This window comes from Athene cunicularia, unplaced genomic scaffold (genome assembly GCF_003259725.1).
Source record: "Athene cunicularia isolate RWA unplaced genomic scaffold, athCun1 SCF_2, whole genome shotgun sequence".
Classification (NCBI taxonomy): domain Eukaryota; kingdom Metazoa; phylum Chordata; class Aves; order Strigiformes; family Strigidae; genus Athene; species Athene cunicularia.
The window spans coordinates 1,273,914-1,291,057 of record NW_020799266.1 but is presented as its reverse complement, the minus strand read 5'-3'; the positions used below and the strand labels follow the sequence as shown (position 1 = coordinate 1,291,057).

Here is a 17,144-nt window from a genome sequence, read left to right as displayed (position 1 = left end):
GGGGGGGGGCGCGTATTGTTTGCACGATCCCGGGTGGCCACAGCAAGATGCATTCTGCTGTAAACCTGCCCTCTCAGAAAACAACTGAACCATAACCTCTTCTTGAAGGGAAGTGCAAACAACTACCCCCAGTGCACCCGAAGTGCAGATGTGGGTGCTCCTGAGCAGGAAGTGGCTGTGAAATGCCAGCTCTTCACCCTGCAGGCTCAGGGGGACCCCAAAGATCCCCAACACTCTCCCTGATGGTGGCTGTGGACCCCCATGACTTAGTCTGCAGCAGCCATGAGCATTTGCTGTGATGGCAGCAAAGAGCACCCATCTGACATGCTGGTCAGGCCAGGAATCAGCAGTCCCCTGGGCTGGTTCAGGCACTCATGGAGCCTCAGGGTTTATTAAGCTGCAGACCATGGACGGGGACAAGCTGACTGGCAACTGCACGGCTGGTGCCAGCAGCTCCATTAAGCCCTGAGCCAAGGGACTCAGGCAGTGCCGTGAATATCTCACGAAGCCTTTTGCAGTCACCCCTCACCAGGGAGGACAGGGCTCTGGACAGGCAGGATTGAGCAGTCCCATCTCCCTGCCTGTGCCCATGCACAGCCCCTGCTCCATGACTGGGACCTCTCCACCTGCACCTGCAACCCCACGGTGGCTGAAATGACCCCTCCTGGCCCTGAGCCCAGAGGTGCCCTCACCTTGGGGTTCCCCAGCCCAGTGTAATCAGCCACAATGCCACGGTCACGTGGCTGCTACATCGGGCTGCACCCAGGAGCCACAGACCTGTCCCCATCCTTTCTCAGCCCCAAGGGTCACCAGCAGGAGCTCCCCAGACCTGGATCCAAGAAAGAGACCCCCCGGTCCCCAGCCAGCTGTCCCTAGGGCCCCTCACCTCCTCAGAGGAAGCGCCACTGAGCAGGGCCAGGTGATGGTGATGCTCCCGGGCTTGGTGGCCTCACCAGTGCTTGTTGCAAGCTGCAACAACCACCACAGGAAGAGGAAGTGTTGCGTCACAACGTGGGGGAGAACAGAACTTTGCGGCAAGTGACACAGTGAGGTCAGGGCTGTTGTCCTTCCTTCAGCAGTGCCCACCACGCTGGTGTCCCAGTACAGCCCTCCCACCCAGCGCAGCACCATGGTGGCCACCGGTCCCACTGGAGCTGGATGATCTACCCGCGTTCCCTGGGCTGAATCAGGAAATTAATCATTCAAATGTTCCTCTGAGGATGGGAGAAGTTGCCTGAAGTGGAACTGTCCTCCTGCCCCTACAGGTCCTGCTGGGATGGCTCAACTTTTGCCAACACTGACATAAGCAACACTTGAAATCTCAACAGCCTCAGGCGTGCAGCACCTTACCAACCAGTTTCTTTTGCTCACCTGGATGGGATTTTGGCTCAAAGAGGACAGGAGGGCTGTGAAAAGTGCCTCAGCAACCATAAAAACACAGCCAGTAGAGAAAAGCCATGCAAGATGAATTATGAGTAATTTTATCCAGGGGAGGTCATCCCTCTGCTCTGATGCCTGCAAGGAGGTTTGATGCCTAAGGGAAAGAAGCGAAGAGGAAGGATCTAGAGATTCAAACTAGAACAACCCTGCAAAATGCAGAGCACCAAAGAGCTGGTATTTATTGGCAGCGAGCTCAGAGGTCCTCTCCACCATTGCTGGGGAAGGGAGGCACCCAAGGAGCAATGCCCTGAATTGCCACAGAGCATATTTCTGGAGCACAGACAGACCTGGGTGGGAGGAATTAGGGATGGCACAGCACTTGTTTGCATTGCCACGCTCCCAGTGTGCTCAGCCCTCAGCAGAAGCCCCTTTCCCCAGGGTTCAGAGCCATGCAGGGCACTGTGCTGCCCTGCTCTACCATCATCTCCATTAGCTCTGGCAGAGCAGGGAGTACCACAGGACAGGCAGAATGGTCAGGGTGAGGCCAGAGCCGGGCATTTGGCAATGAGTGGCCCAGGCCTGTGTCCTGCATGGGGAGGTGGCTGGGGCAGGAGCACACGTGTGGAGCATGTAGGTTGATGTGTTCTCTCTCTTTGCCTGGTCAAGGGATCCTCTGGGACAGCATGGCACTGCTGGCAGCCTATGGAAGGAGTGGGCTGTGGGGACAGGGATGCTTGGGCGGCAGAAGTGACGGAGACAGCACATGGTGGGGCCTTGGTACAGATGGGAGCTTGGGGAATTGCATTCTAAGCAGCTGATCAGATCTTCCTTCTTGAACTGAAGCAACTCCTACTCATTGAGCACGTGAACGAATGAAGCGGGGAAGACACCTCGCCTGTAAGGCTGTCCTTCAATCCACCCTTTCTGCAGGGAGAAAGGAAGAAAAAGGAGTGGTGAGGATGGCACAGGGACATTCAAGGGGATGAAGAACTGGCCCTGTAACAGCTGTGTTTGTTTGCTAAGGAAAAGATGGAGGATGTAGAGACAGATGCAGAGTAGGAGGTGACAATCCCACAGTCATGGGCAGAGGCAAGAGATGGACAGAAAGGGAATCATGTGCAATCCCAGTGCTGGTCAGTATACACAGTTTCACTCACCCACCAGTTGCTGTCCTCCTTTTCAGACACCACAATGATCTCGCCTGTGTGGAAAGTCAGCTCATCTTCCTGGTCAGCATTGCAGTCATAAAGAGCACGGACCCTGCAGAGCAGGCGTCTGTTCTGCAAGCAGGAGAGAAAATCATCAAGCCTTCCCAGCTTCATCGGACACAAACTGAACCAGCTCTAGTGTCTTGAACCCAAAGCCACTTGAAAAGATGTGAGGAGCAAGGATGAGAGACTGGGAGGTTTCCCGTGCAGAGTGAGGGCAGAGGTGGCAGGTTAGTTGCTGGGAGTTTGAGTGGGACAGGAATCCAGAAGACACCTCCTTCTGCAGGAGCATCCTTCCAGAAGCACCTGCTCCTCTGCCTCAGGACTGCAACATGTGCAGTTGCACTGTCTGGGGTCCCCGTTGTCTCAGGGCAGGTCTGTGCGAGGAGCCAGTGGCACTGCTTGGCAAAACCCCAAGCCCAAGCAACCCAAGGAAGGTCCCCTTAATGACAGATCTGTGTCTGCACAGCATTCTGTGGGAGAAGAGGGTCCCCTGGAGCACAGAGAGGCAGGGCCAGTGTGGACGCTGCACACTTGCCCATGTCTAAAACTGCACCCTGACCTGCCAACAACCCAAAATCATAAGCAAGGCTTTCCTCAAAAGGCAGTGGAGCCTTATGGGGATTTTGGTAGCATTCCCAGCACCTAGCAGAGAGACATCAATGCCAGAGAGTCACAACTGAAGTGCTGGGATGAGAAGTTGCTGGGATTGATTCCACCTCAGTTCAAAACCAAAGGTGATAAATATGGGCAGATGTAGGAACTGAGCTAGCCCTGGCTGCTGGCCACCTACCAAACTGCTCCTCCGAGGAAGAAGTGGTGGAATATCCAAGGTATGGCCAAAACATGGATCTGGCTCCTCAAGGGACCGGTGTGGGCCAGGCTGTCCCGCTTTACTAGGGCCAGGAGTGCAGAGGGAGTCCGTGGCTTTCAGGGCACCTAGGACACAGGCTGGTCATCTCCTCCCACTTTTCATCATGAGTGGACAAGAGCAACCACCACTGTCAGGCAATATGCTGCAGCATGGTCCTTCTCCATGGTACAACATAGGCAACAAGTACCCCATCAGTCTGGGAGCTGGAAAGGGGAGGGATTGGGGACAGGGTAGAGAGAGGCATCAGGGGAAGGGGATGTGGCCAGAAAGTAGATGGAGATAGAATGTAGTCAGGGGTGAGAAATGTGTTACCCAGAGGTGGAATATGGGCTATGCAACCCCAAGGTGCCCCAAGAGCTGCCAGCACTGAGGGAAGGATACAGCTGCCATGGGCCATGCACTTGGCACCTTCTGTCCCCCCATACTCCCCATGCTGCTGAGCTCTGCTGGGATGAGGCTGGTTCCTAGAGGTGCCTGGAGGCTGCAGCTGACCTCCATCATGAAGCACCCAGGGCTGCTCCTGGCAGTCCTCATCCCGTTGTCAAAGGGTTATGTTCTGCAAGCCACTGCCTCAGTCCCCAACCTGCCACCCTGCCTGGGTATGGAGAGGGGGACATCATTCTGCCACAGGGAACCCGTGGAAACAAATCCACTGCCTGAAAGATGGAAACGGAGTCATTCTCTTCTCTGAATTCAACATCTTCAGCAGCTCAGCAAACCCCAGAATAACCCTGCCCTGGAAGCACCCGTGTCTAATAGCCAGGGTGCAGGAGCCCCATCGTGATCAGCTGTGGGCATGCCATGCAGTGCTACAGCTCCCACAGATCTCCTAGCCCTACATTCAAGCAAGAGGCCTTGCAGGCCTGATCCAGGAACAAGGCTTGGCCAGGGAAAGCCACAGACAATCTGACCTAGTGTGGGTGCTGGACTGCAGACCTCCAGCAGGTCCTTCCCACCAGTGTGGTCTGGCTCCTTGTCCTTTTATTACCTGAAGCCAGGCTGGTCAGACTGGGCTGCTCAGAGCTGAGTGGTACCCAAGGCACTGGCTCTGAGGATGTGCGCTTGTACTTGACGCTCAGAGGCAAATGTGGGCTCCTGCTACTTCTTGCGTCCTCAGCAAAGACAGATGAGCTGGTAAGGGAGGGTGGATATGCCCCCTGGGGAGCTAAACACAGAGCAAGAACAGATCAGGAGTCAGAAGCAAGCTGGCACTGAGCAGGACTCCTGAGCAAAGCTCCAGGGGAGAATGGGCACGAACACATGGGCAGAGATTTCCTTTTCTCTGCTTGCAGGTCTGACTTTTTAGATCAGGTTGGAAGCAGAGCTGGGACTGGCAGAGGGGAAGTCAGTCAGAATTTGTTGAGTCTCCCAGAAAGCAAAGTGAACTCTTGGAGGTGGGTCATGCCACGGGAAGGCTGAGCAAGGATGGCAGGAGCCGGTCTTGCTAAGGAGCAGTGTAGGGGCTCCAAGGGTGAGAATACATTGTGCTGCCTTCAAAGCAAGGATCAGTGCTAGGACACCAGCCAGCACAAGCCAGCCTTGGTCCCTCAAGAAGCAGAGGACTAAAGGGTGCCCTAGGCCACCAGACAACCCCTCACACCCCATCAGGGGCCCAGCTCCCTCCCAGACCACCCTTTGCCAATGAAACTAGGTTGCAGCAGCAGAGGCTCAGCCTGTCAGCCCCTGTATCATCCCACTGCAGGCTCTCACCTGGCTTTGCCCACTGGTGTGGAAATGGAGGTACATAGGAGGCGGCTGGTGTCACATCCAGGTGGTCGGCTGGCGGGTTGCAGGTGTCTGGCCACTCCCCCCAGGACACTGCCCCTGCCTCCTCCAGCCTGGGGGCAGTGGCAGGGGGGTGGTAGCAGCTCTGGGGATGAGCAGACCCTCTCTTCACAGAACCCAGCTGAGAAAGGGATATTTTCAGATTAGATGGATTGGGTATGGCTGGGCAGGTACAGGTGCCTGCCCCTGCATGTGTGGCCCTAAGCCAGAGCCTATCAGGACCTCACCTTCTCATCTAGGTCTTCGTCACTCTCATACATGTCATCTTGGCCCAGGCACCACTCATACTCCACGTGGACATGGGGGTTGAACTGATTGCTTTTGGCCTGCAGCAGCTGGGGCACAGGAGCTCCCTGAGGACCCAGCAACCCTGTCCTGCCCTACCAGCCCCACAGGCAGCTGCTGGCCCTATCCCCAACCACCTAACAATCAGGGCAATGTCTGTGAGCTGCGAGCAGTACTTCCCATCAGTAATGGGGTTTTGAGAAGTTCTCCAAACACACAAATCAGACTGTGGCAGAAGCAGCCTTGGACTCACCCCAGGCAGTGTCAGTACAGCTCCAGGTCTCGCTGCCCAGGCACAGCACAACCCCTGCCTGGCCTGTCCCAAACTGCTCTGCCCTGAGTGACCCCACATGAGTAGGGCCAGCCCCCACTGGACTCCTCTGCACCTTCCTCTGCATCCCATACTGGCACTGGTGATGCTGAGGGGCGCAGGTGGCCCTGCAGGACGTGTCCACACAGGTGTGGGACCCCCTGCCCCTCTCTGCCACTGGGATGTGTCCTGAAACCAGAGAGGTGATGAGACACAGTCTTACCAGCTCCTCACATAGGGGATGTCTCATCCTCCTGGCAACATCCAGGGCCGTGTCTCCTGCTTTGTTAGCTGTTGGCGGGGGGGAGGAAATGGCAGCCTTGAACACCACTGGTCTCAGCAAATTGAAGAACAGTGCTGCATTCAGGGCATCTGGGGGCAAATAAGCCTTCTAAGAAGGGACAGCCTAAACCCAGACCAAAACAAAGGCTCAGCCCCTTAAGGGATGGTGACTGAGGCACCCAGATAAAGAGAGAAAGGAGCATAAATAAATCCTGATTGACTCACAGAGGTGGAATAGGATAGAGGGACAGAAGAATTTAGTCACTGCCAGAGCCTTAAAGGCTACAAAACCAGAGGGCTCCACAGCCAATGCCCTCTGTGTCACCACAGGGAGCTTTGGACAGACCCAGTATGTGTGCCCTGATACCTGGTAGACAGAGACCACACAGACACCCAGGTCCCAGTGCTTGCAAGCAGGGGTGTGAGTGCAAGTCTGAACAAGTGACAACCATTTTACTTCAGTTTCCTGGAAGGTCTGAGATGGGACCTGTGATGGTGTAACTCTGCAAAACCCCTCCTTGCAGGACTGCAGCACAATTCTGGCTGTGGAGGGGTAGGCTGGGGGGACTCTGGGGAAGGGGAAGGGTGGGAGAAGGGAACAGCAAGAGGTCTGTGCCTTGAGGAACCACAGATTATCCCCAGACCAGCAGTGGGGTCTGCACTGTGGACTTCAGATGCTCAAGGTAGTCAGTAAAGACAGGTCAGGCACAGCTGCACTCAGCAACGCTGAGGTGGTGAGAAATTTGGCTGTCAAATCACTGTGCAATGGGGGGATGTGCACCCAGTTCCTGCTGCTTGCCACAGTCTTTTCCCTCTAAGGGTCTGCCACCACGCTGCCTGGAGGAGGAAGCATCTCCGGCCATCCCTGGGAGCATGGCTCAACGAACCTACGAGCTCAGACAGATAGCTGATGGTGGAAACATTTGTGCCCTCGCATTTCCTCCAGGCTCCTAGTTTTAATGCTCACTTCTGTGTTGGGCAGTATAAATGGCTGGACCTGTGATCTGGGCTCCAGAGCACCAGCACACACTGTCTCTGAATCAGTGCTTTGGCAGCCCTCCCACCTGCTCTCCAGCATTGCAGCGCTGGCTTTGAAAATTAGTTAAGTGCCTGTTTTGTCTCCTGCTGTGCAAGTGCTGCGTGTGGAAGAGCAGCTCAGGCAGTGTTTGCCTTGCTGGACTCTGCCAGCTCAATAAGCCCACCTCAGGGCAGTCCCACCACAGAGCTGCCTGTGGCTGCCCACCTGGGAGGAGGAGAAGTGAAGTGGGACAGAGGCACAGTTTGCCTGGGATCAGGAATACCCCAGAGCAAACCAGTTCCTCCCTCGGGAGCAGAGAGGAGCATTCCCTGCTCCAAGCTGGAGAGCAAAGCCACTGCTTCAGTCCCAGGCTGTTGAGAGCAGGAGCCTGTGAAATGTGGTCACCCCACTCACAGAGGGCCACGTGCACCCCAAACTGGCTTGTGAACACCACTGATCCTGAAGAGCCAACCAAGAGCAGTATCAGAGCAGGGCGCCTCACTGGACATGCAGAGAAGAGCCTGGGGTTAAGTCTGTCACCCTGTGAGCAGGGTCCCCGCCCAACTCTGTCCACTTCTCCCCAGATGCAGACAAACACTACTGAGCACTTAAGCAGGGCTAAGGAGGTGTTTCCAGAGAAAACCTGAGAAGCACGCTCTGTGTGCATAGGGTGGGGAATCCTGAGACCACTCACTGATGGTGATGTTGGCTTTGGCCTTCAGCAGCAGTTTGACACACTCAGGTTTGTTGTGAGAGCAGCAGTAGTGAAGCGGCGTGTTCCCCTCTGCTGTCCACTTTGACAGGCTCCCACTGCAGCAGAGGGTGGATAATGTCAGTACCCCTGGGAAGAGCCGCTGGCCCCAGCCACAGCAAACACTGCCTGATGCTGGCACACGTGTCCTTCCCACCTCGCCTGGAGAAGAGGTGGTCACCACAACCATCACACCTCAACCCAGAGGAGACAAGGCCCCCACAATCTACAGGGTAGTTACCCCAAGCCCAGACCAAGGTACATTTGCTGGGAGGCCTGCCCTGGTGATTTTTCTCTTTTTTGGGAGCATTTTGGAGAAGATCATCAGTCTTGCACCGTTCACTACCACAGCTTAGCCATGCCAAACTGACTGGGTGTCATGAGCTTACCTGTTCTGGACAAGAAAATCAACTATATGCAAAGACGTTCGATCAGACAAGAGCACTGCCAGGTGGAGAATGGTCTCCCCAGGTTCCTGTAGCCAAGAAAAATACAGCAAGGATGAGACTGTGTCTGCCTGCACCATCAAGTGGGAGCACTGTCCTCTAGGGACTGTCCTTAGACATTTTAAATCCCTGAGAGATGAAGAGGTTTGACTGTCTCTTCAGAGCCCACCAAAGCTAGTGAGAACCTAGTTAACATGCATAGAGTCATGGCTTATAGCTTCATGAAGAAGAATCAGTTATTCCCTTTTCACATTTAGAAACTGAGGCAACAAAAGGTGACTTTTCTCCCCAGGCCAGTGGCTGAACTTTGCTGAGTCCATGATCTCACCAGAGGCCTAGGGTGTGCAACAACTGCTTCCCATGGAGCTGCTTCTTGCTTGCCATTTTGTTCCAAGATATCCCATACTGATGGTGCTTCCTGCAGCATTTTGCTCCTTTGATTTTACTCTGGAGGACAACCCCCAGCGTCCTTGATGGTAAAGGGGGTGTCATGGCACTGTGTGGCTGTGCTCTCCTCTTGCACTTACAGATAGAACCTTTGCTGTGGTTTTGCAGGAAAAAATGCTGCCCTGATTTTTCAGCCTACAGTGAGACTTGGACTCTGCTCAGAAGTTTACAGGTGAATCTTGGTTACAAACTGGCCTCTGGAAAGCCTTGGGCCTGTGGTTATGGATTCTGTCCTCTGCATACACAACAGGAGAAGGGCTGTGGGGTCACAACCAGAAAGCCTCCCTCTGCTGTGATGTTCCTCACCCTGCCCAAGTCTGCCAGCCAAGCACTATTTTTAACAGAAAACTTCCCCTCCTGGGCACAGGGACCCTTATGGACAGGCTGGAGAGGCAACAGCAAAACTGTTTGCCATACAGGCCCACAGGATGGGTAGCCATACCTGCAGAGGTGCCAGCACAGGCTCGCTCAAATCCACGTTCTCTGCATATGCTTGGAGCAAAGAAAATATGTCCTTCTCTTTCACGGCTTCTGGAAGGCCAAAGCACTGAGCAGCAGGGCTCCTCTTGGCATATTTCTTCTCAACATACTTGGAAATGATGAAATTTTTCCGAAAAGCCCTGGCAGAGACCAGCCAAATGAGAGTTAGGGGCCGCAGAGCGACCCAGCGAGCATCCTCGGGCCATTCACCTCCTCTCCTGCTGCCCCAGCCACCTTCCTGCTCCTTCAGACATGCCAGGCAGTTTAGCACCTTTTCTCTCTCTGTCTCATTCCCCAGACTCCTCTGTGGCAGCATTCATAACTCCTCTTACAATACAATGTGGTTTCCTTAAAGCTTGCTCTCCTGCAGTTATATAATTAAACGAGGACTTGACTACCATGCATTTAGCGTGTGAGCCCTGCCATGGCTGGGGCAAGGACACCTGCACCCACCAAGGGAAGCCAGAACCAGCTCCCCATCTTTCCTTCCAGCAAGGATCCCACTGCCTTCATCCAACACCCAGAGGTCTTGTGCTGGCCGGGATGGGGAAGGGTCAGTGCTTCTCCCTCTCCCAGGCACTCCTTGCTTTCCAGAACCCCCCTTCCATCACCTCTGCTCTGGGATGAGGAGCCCTGACCCCTCCACCCTTCCTGGGTGGGAGACACTCAGGGGTGCACTGGGGATTTCTGTACAGCCCTGGTCATGTTTTCTGCTCTCTTCTCCCTTCCTTTCCTCCCCAGCCCTGACACATCCTTTGCCTTTTGGACCCTTCTGCCCTCACAGTTCAGTACTGGGCTCAGCTCCCTGATGGTGAGAATTAGGGGAATGAGCAGAAATCTTAAGGTCTGGGAAACACCATGTGGCATGAACTGGCCAAGATCCACAGGTCAGGAACAGCATCCAGACTGGCCAGGTAAGTTAGGACTCTCCCTCTGGAGAGGCCAAGAACAGCAGAAAGCAGTGGTCAGCCAGAGGATCTGAGGTGGCCACAGGTGCCCCAGGGGAAAAGAGGTGCTCCAAACAGAAAAGGCCACTGAGGAAGAGATGAGTTATTAATTTCATGCAGTTTCAGTTTCATCAGCATCCAAGCGGAAGGATGGATCTGGCAATTTGGGTCTTGACTATGTTCTTCCAGTTGTATTTTCCTGCTCTCTCAGCTCTCTGCTGCTCTCTCCCTGCCAAGTGCAGTTCCTTATCCACCTATTCACTGCAGGGTAGGTCCACACTGTCTAAATGATGACCTAGTCAGATCATACATGCCTGTAATGGAACCTCATCATGCCTGTTCTGCTTGCTCTCCAGCCTCCTGAAAGTTCCATCAGCCCCTGACAATAAGCTCCCCAGCTATATGTTTCCCCCAAAAGCTCTGCTGCACCCCAGGTTTACAGCTCTAAGCCCTGGAGAAGACCCCAGCTACTGCTGACACCAGTCACACCATCCCAGCTCTCCTCATCCTCTGCAGAGCTTCAAGGCTGGGGCACTGTGGGATGAAGAACTGGGGGTTCCTGCATCCTCAGCAGATCTTTGCTCAATGCCTATGCTGATCACAGAGCCGCAGAATCGTCTAGGTTGGAAAGGACATTGAAGATCCTCCAGTCCAACGGTTAACCTAGCACTGACCATTCCCAGCTCCACCAGATCCCTCAGCACTGGGTCAGCTCGACTCTTCAACCCCTCCAGGGATGGGGACTCCCCCCCTGCCCTGGGCAGCCCATTCCAATGCCCAACAGCCCCTACTGCACAGAAATCCTTCCTCAGAGCCAGCCTGACCCTGCCCTGGGCAGCTTGAGGCCATTCCCTCGGGGCCTGGCACTGGTTCCTTGGCTCCAGAGACTCATCCCCCTCTCTGCACCCTCCTGGCAGGGAGCTGTAGAGGGCCAGGAGGTCTCCCCTCAGCCTCCTCTTCTCCAGACTAAACTCCCCAGTTCCCCCAGCCGTTCCCCAGCAGACCTGTGCTCCAGACCCTGCCCCAGCTCCGTTGCCCTTCTCTGGACACACTCGAGTCATTCAATGGCCTTTTTGGGGTGAGGGGCCCAAAACTGAACCCCCTTATTGAGGGGCGGCCTCACCAGTGCAGAGCACAGGGCTCAGATCCCTTCCCTGTCCCTGCTGGCCACGCCAGTGCTGACACAAGCCAGGATGCCATTGGCCTTCTTGGCCCCCTGGGCACACTGCTGGCTCCTGTTCCGACAGCTGGAAATCAACACCCCCAGGTACCACTCTGACTCTGAACCTGGGACCCAGCCACTGGACACAGTGAACTGCTCTGCATTGTGCAAGTCCCTGTCCCCTGTCCCACTCCAGCCTCCCACCCTTCCCTGCCCTGCCAATGTATAGCCGGGGCTATCCTGCTTGGCAGCTCCACTTGTTTTTTTATGTTTCTCTCCTTTCCCTTTCCAGCATCAACTCCTCAATCCTTCTCCTGACCTCAAGGCCAATCCCTGAGCTGTCCTGCTGGCTCTTCCTCACTCTTCTCTCCTTTAACAAACTTTTCCTGCTGGGCTTGATGAAATTGCTTCTAAAGAGAAGCAACAGTCTGGGGAGAAGATCAGGCAGTGCCATGTGCCTGGTCACTGTGGGGATCACACAGGACTGCAGATTGTGTCCCCATGGGTGAGGGCCATATCTAACCTTCCACAAAAAACAGCTTTTGCAGAGCAACTCACATGTCACTGTGCACTGTAGGCTTCAGGGAAAAGCTGGGAAGATTCACTTCCATGATCTTGTTGAAGCCAGAGTTGCCAATATTCCTCGCCAGCTGCAAAACAGCGAAGCCAGAGGTCACATGGGACATGCAGCAATTCTACATGTGTGGCAGCAGGAGAGGGAGCTCCAGACTGAGATCCTGGGTTTGAGGGGATGTCAAGGGGATGCTGGAGACTCTGCCCTGACTCCTACTGCTGAGCTCTCCCAATGCCAGCAGTGCAACCAACCCCTGAGCTGACCCTCGGCTCATACCTGGGCAAGCAGATCCCTGTTAAACACTCTCATCCCCTCCCTGATGCCCACCAGCTTCCTGCAGCTCCCATCACAGCCCTACCAAACCCCTGAGCACCTGGAGCATTGTGGCCCTAACATAGCCTCGTGCAAGGTCTCCAACCCCCTGCCTGCCCCACACTCTTATCTGCTTCAGGTCAAGCTTGGCCCTGCCCCACAGCTCCCCTGCACCAGGGGACACAGATGGGGGAAGGGGACTGAGGGAGATGGGTCACCCCGTAGCAGTGAAATGACTCCCTCCTCTCCTCCTTGAAGATGACAGTTCCTGTCACAATAACCACTAAACCCTTGGAATTACAGAAGGGTATGGGTCAGTTTAACAGGTGGAAACCCCACTGAATTAACTTAGTTTCAGGAATGTCACAGCAGAAGCAGGGGGAGGCTTAAAGACAGAGTGCACTGTCAGTGCCCTACCAGCAATTCGGAGGTTGACAGCTTGTCCAGAGACAGCGACTGGATACGGGAGAGATGCACACCCATCTGTCTGTGAATCCCAGAGCACTCAATGCAGATCAGAATGCCCAAATTAATGGAGAGCCAAGTGGGATCTGTAGAGACAAGATCACCAGGCTGGTGCACATCTCCTGCCTGCTAGCCCCACACCACCCCAGGGCACAAACACCTCAGCAGGAAAGAGGGGAAGGGCAAGAACCCAGATGCCTGTAAGTCTCCAGGAACTGGATGTTGTGGAGGGCCAGGCAGAGCTCTGTCTGCCCAGGGTGGAAGAACCATGGCAGACCCACGGCCGTGGGTTGGCTCTCACCTGGGGCTGAACAGTCGCAGCACTCCCTGTTCCCAGGCAAGCCTCTGACCTCCTCGATGATGGCCTGTGTCAGCTCCTCCCAGCTGCTCTCCCTTCCACCCTGCCCCTTGCTGAAGGCCACGTTCAGCGCCTCCTCCTTGCTGTTGCTGAGGATGGACACCCAGCTGCATGGGCAGAAAGCAGCTTAGCAGCAGGGTCCTGTGTAGCTGTGCTTAGGTTTCGGGGTGAGGAGGGCAGTGGGACTGATCCCATTGCTGCAGGGGAGATCCCACTCTGCCTCAGTCCGCACAGCAGCCACCACACTCCTGCACGGGACACCAGCAGCAAACTGGGTGTCAGGAGCCTCCATCAAGCTCCATGTCCTGTTTGCAGGAGGCCAGACCCCTGGGGAGGCAGGGACACAGTCAGGATGGGAAGGGCATCAAACAAGGGTCTGTGGCATGCTGCTCAATTAGACAAAGAGCTGGCTCCTCAGCAGCAGTCAGAGGAGCACTTGTTGGTCCACGGCAAGGCACTTGCGGTACTTACGCAACACAGTCCTGCTCGTCCTCTGCCAGGAAGCGGTATGTGCGGTTGTCTGAAACACACAGAACCGGTCTTCTCCAGGCACCCCTCTCGTCCATCTCCCCTGCCAGCCTCATGTCAGGGACAACACACCTGAGCTGGGCTCAGCAGAGCTGGGAGCAATCTCCAGCCCAGGCACCCAGGGTGCCAGTCACCTCTGTCTGATTCAGGCCCTTCCCAGTGCACCCCAGACAAAGACACCTGCTCCTGTGCCGAGAATGAGGGATGCTGGTGTTAGCTAAGCTGCAGCCTGGGAACTACACTTGTGTGGTTCCTAGACACACTGTACTGCCCCGTGGCAGTGCTGTCTATCTCACACCCTGCATGTGCATCACTGCTCCTGAGCAGAGCTGCCTCCTGGCATAATTTCCCCAGAGTAACACCCCAGCCCGAGCTGGCCCAAAGCTGCAGAGCTTCCCCTCATCCCTGCCCACACTGGCTCTCTGAGTCCAAAGCACTGCGGCCTCTCTGGGCCCTTCCCAGAGGAACAGCAGGGCAGGTGCCACCACTCACGGGAAACCAGATCGAAGCACTTCTTGTCATCCATGTTCAGCTTCACCTGGCAGGTCAGTAAATTCAGCTTGACTGGTGGGCGGTTAAGCTACAAGCAGAATGAGAAAGCATCAAAGGGCTGTGGTCCAGGGGTGTGGAGCACTGACTGGCTCTGGAGACAGAGCCATGGATCTGCCTTACGCCCAGCACTTTGTCTTTGGCTCCACTCTCAGGAGCAATGCAAGAAATAGCAGCACAGACCTTTTCTTTCCCAACAGCCACCCCAAGCTTGGAGCCAGGTCCCCAGGCTCATGCCCCTCCATGCAAACAGACACGTGAGGACCTCCTGTGTTTATCTAAATCTCTCTTGGATTACAAGGACTTAAGTCTCAACAGAAAGTCTCCTACACCAGGGCAGCCCAGCAGGGTAAGCAGCAGGCATGAGGGCTCTGACAAGCCCCACGAAGCCACTGGTGTGCCCGGCAGCAGGCGGCTCTGTGGATCCTGCAACAACAGGCAGCAGCTCCCAGGCAGGAACAGAGCAGAATGGAAGAAGCAATTCCTACCATGCTGTGAGAGATGGTCAGGTAGCCATTGCTGATGGTGCATTTCCTCTTCTGCCAGACTTTTCTCAACCTGGAAATGAGTGGAGGCTGAGCTGAGAGGACACACATACAGCGGAGCAGACATGCAATGCCAATGCAGTGCAGCACTGATTAAATGCAAGAGTCATACAAGGCACAGCATGGGCCTGCAGCTCATAGCAGACATGCCGACTGGGCTGCCACAGTCAGGGTCTATTGCTCTTGGTCTGTTATGAGCTGAGAAGGACCCATCATATGGCATAAGCCAGGCTTCTACAGACAGGCAGTACAGCAGCTGTGGAGGTGATAGATGCAGAGGCGCAGCAGAACCTGCTAGCAGAGCACGAAGCCCTTAGAAGAAGCCCTCAGCAAACATCTAAGACCATCCCCTCCAAACTGCTCCCAAGCTGGTTTTCCTGTGTCTGCCATTCAGACAAGACCATAACACAGGTGAAAGGTGGAAGAGATACACCCAAAAGTGGAGAGAGACTGAACTTCAGTCTGTAGTGAAGGCGACCCCTGAGCCCCAGTTCATTATTTTCTGTCCAGTTTCAGGTTTTTCTAGGATACTTCACAGTCCTTTCCAGGTGTGCAACTCCCAGTGCAGGACCCATGTGATTCCCAGGAAGCATACTTCCACACACTGGTGGGAGATGATCCTCTTTCCAAAGACAGTGGGTCTGGTTCCTGGGAGAGGGGCACAGAATGGCTGCTGGCTCTTTCCCTCCTCTGGCCTACTATGCCATCTCCAAGGCAGCACTGATGTATGCTGTGTCTAATTCACCCCACATTTCTGCTCATTCCCCTAATTCTCACCATCAGGGAGCTGAGCCCAGTACTGAACTGTGAGGGCAGAAGGGTCCAAAAGGCAAAGGATGTGTCAGGGCTGGGGAGGAAAGGAAGGGAGAAGAGAGCAGAAAACATGACCAGGGCTGTACAGAAATCCCCAGTGCACCCCTGAGTGTCTCCCACCCAGGAAGGGTGGAGGGGTCAGGGCTCCTCATCCCAGAGCAGAGGTGATGGAAGGGGGGTTCTGGAAAGCAAGGAGTGCCTGGGAGAGGGAGAAGCACTGACCCTTCCCCATCCCGGCCAGCACAAGACCTCTGGGTGTTGGATGAAGGCAGTGGGATCCTTGCTGGAAGGAAAGATGGGGAGCTGGTTCTGGCTTCCCTTGGTGGGTGCAGGTGTCCTTGCCCCCAGTGCTCACAGGTCTTAACGGGACATTGGGCAGCTTCATGGGAGAGGAATGCCCCCAAAGCTAAAAGATGGACACAAGCTGCCTGGAGTTCCGTGTTGTCAGCAGTTGGAGGCTAGCACAGTGCTGAGCACACCTTCATGCATGCTTGTCCTGTTCCTCTGCCTTGTGGCCACACCAGGGAGAGGAGGGTGGTCTGAGTGAGCCCTGTTCTGGCCCCAGGTCACCAAAGCACAATTGAAAGGGGCATGCTAGATCCCAACTTACCCATCATTTTTCTTGAAGAGGGTCCCCGACTTCTCTGTTCCATACTGCTTGTTCCCTTGCAGCTGGTGCATGTTGTACACTGCCTGCTTGTTCCCAGGGTCCTGGCAGAGAAGAGAAATAGAAGCAAGGCCCTAGCGCACCAGTACCACTGACAACCAGGAGCATGTCCTCACAGGACTGCCAGGGACGCTGTGCTCCCCAGAGCTCACCAGAAACCTCACGGCTTTTTGCAATGGCAGGCAGGTACTATATGAGCAGCTGCTATGCCACGCCTTCTGTGGGCACCACCCCACATTCCCTTCCAAGAAAGATCAGGCTTTACCTCTTTCTGCTCCAGCTGCAATGTTTTTTTCAGCTGATCCCGAAGGGAGCAGAGCTGCTTCTTCTCCTCATCCTGCCTGATCTTCATCTGAAAGGCACAGGAGCAGAGTGAGCTGCTCACATGGCAGCAGGAGGATCCTGTCTCAGCTGTGGCATCTCACTCCTCTTGGTCACAGCAGAGGTACCCCCCACGCCATCCTCTGCCCTCTCTGCCTCCCCATGTCTGTGGGACGCACCAAGCCCCATTCCTTCAGTGGGAGGTTGCTACTTGACCTTCACATGGTATGTGGTGTGTGCAAGAAGCAAGAAACTTTGCTGAGAGGAGGGAGCGGGCATGTCCCCAGCACTGGGACTCCTGCAGTGTGAGACCAGAGGAGAGCAGTCTTCATTTTACTGAGAAAACAGCTGTTTGCAGCTCTCTGCAGTGTAAACACAACAAACAGCTTGAAGGTCACTGTGGTTGTTGGTTTTTTTCCCCTTGGTAGTGTTAGTAATGAAAATAATTAAAAGGTCTCCAAGCCATCAAAAAGTTGATGGACCTTGGCACAGGAATGTGGCCCTGAAATGGATCCTGGAGTGAGGGATCCATAAGTTGCTGTTTGCTGTGCTCATCTACCCTGCTCTGGAGTGATGCCCCCCTTTTTGTTATTTATATAATGGATTTTAATATGAATGATTAAAAATTATGGAACAG

General features: G+C 54.9%; 2 protein-coding genes across 2 annotated transcripts in view; both read right to left on the bottom strand.

Annotated features, from left to right (window-relative positions):
* The window catches only part of LOC113490674 (CMP-N-acetylneuraminate-beta-galactosamide-alpha-2,3-sialyltransferase 2-like), a 4,439-nt gene extending 3,463 nt beyond the window's left edge, over window positions 1-976 (bottom strand). The window contains exon 1 of the mRNA XM_026867230.1: window positions 887-976. The gene's annotated coding sequence lies outside the window, so the exon portion shown is untranslated. The remainder of the gene's footprint in view (window positions 1-886) is intronic.
* A 745-nt stretch (window positions 977-1,721) lies between these two features.
* LOC113490671 (arf-GAP with SH3 domain, ANK repeat and PH domain-containing protein 1-like) overlaps window positions 1,722-17,144 on the bottom strand; it is a 28,222-nt gene continuing 12,799 nt past the window's right edge. The window contains exons 9-26 of the mRNA XM_026867227.1: window positions 16,452-16,538; window positions 16,130-16,230; window positions 14,650-14,719; window positions 14,105-14,192; window positions 13,556-13,604; window positions 13,028-13,191; window positions 12,679-12,812; window positions 11,934-12,025; window positions 9,229-9,406; window positions 8,283-8,368; window positions 7,837-7,952; window positions 6,066-6,133; window positions 5,475-5,582; window positions 5,173-5,368; window positions 4,451-4,627; window positions 3,382-3,527; window positions 2,538-2,660; window positions 1,722-2,304 (exon numbers count right to left, since the gene is read on the bottom strand). Coding sequence (XP_026723028.1) covers window positions 2,230-2,304; window positions 2,538-2,660; window positions 3,382-3,527; window positions 4,451-4,627; window positions 5,173-5,368; window positions 5,475-5,582; window positions 6,066-6,133; window positions 7,837-7,952; window positions 8,283-8,368; window positions 9,229-9,406; window positions 11,934-12,025; window positions 12,679-12,812; window positions 13,028-13,191; window positions 13,556-13,604; window positions 14,105-14,192; window positions 14,650-14,719; window positions 16,130-16,230; window positions 16,452-16,538 — 2,058 coding nt within the window. The 3' untranslated portion in view covers window positions 1,722-2,229. The remainder of the gene's footprint in view (window positions 2,305-2,537; window positions 2,661-3,381; window positions 3,528-4,450; window positions 4,628-5,172; window positions 5,369-5,474; window positions 5,583-6,065; window positions 6,134-7,836; window positions 7,953-8,282; window positions 8,369-9,228; window positions 9,407-11,933; window positions 12,026-12,678; window positions 12,813-13,027; window positions 13,192-13,555; window positions 13,605-14,104; window positions 14,193-14,649; window positions 14,720-16,129; window positions 16,231-16,451; window positions 16,539-17,144) is intronic.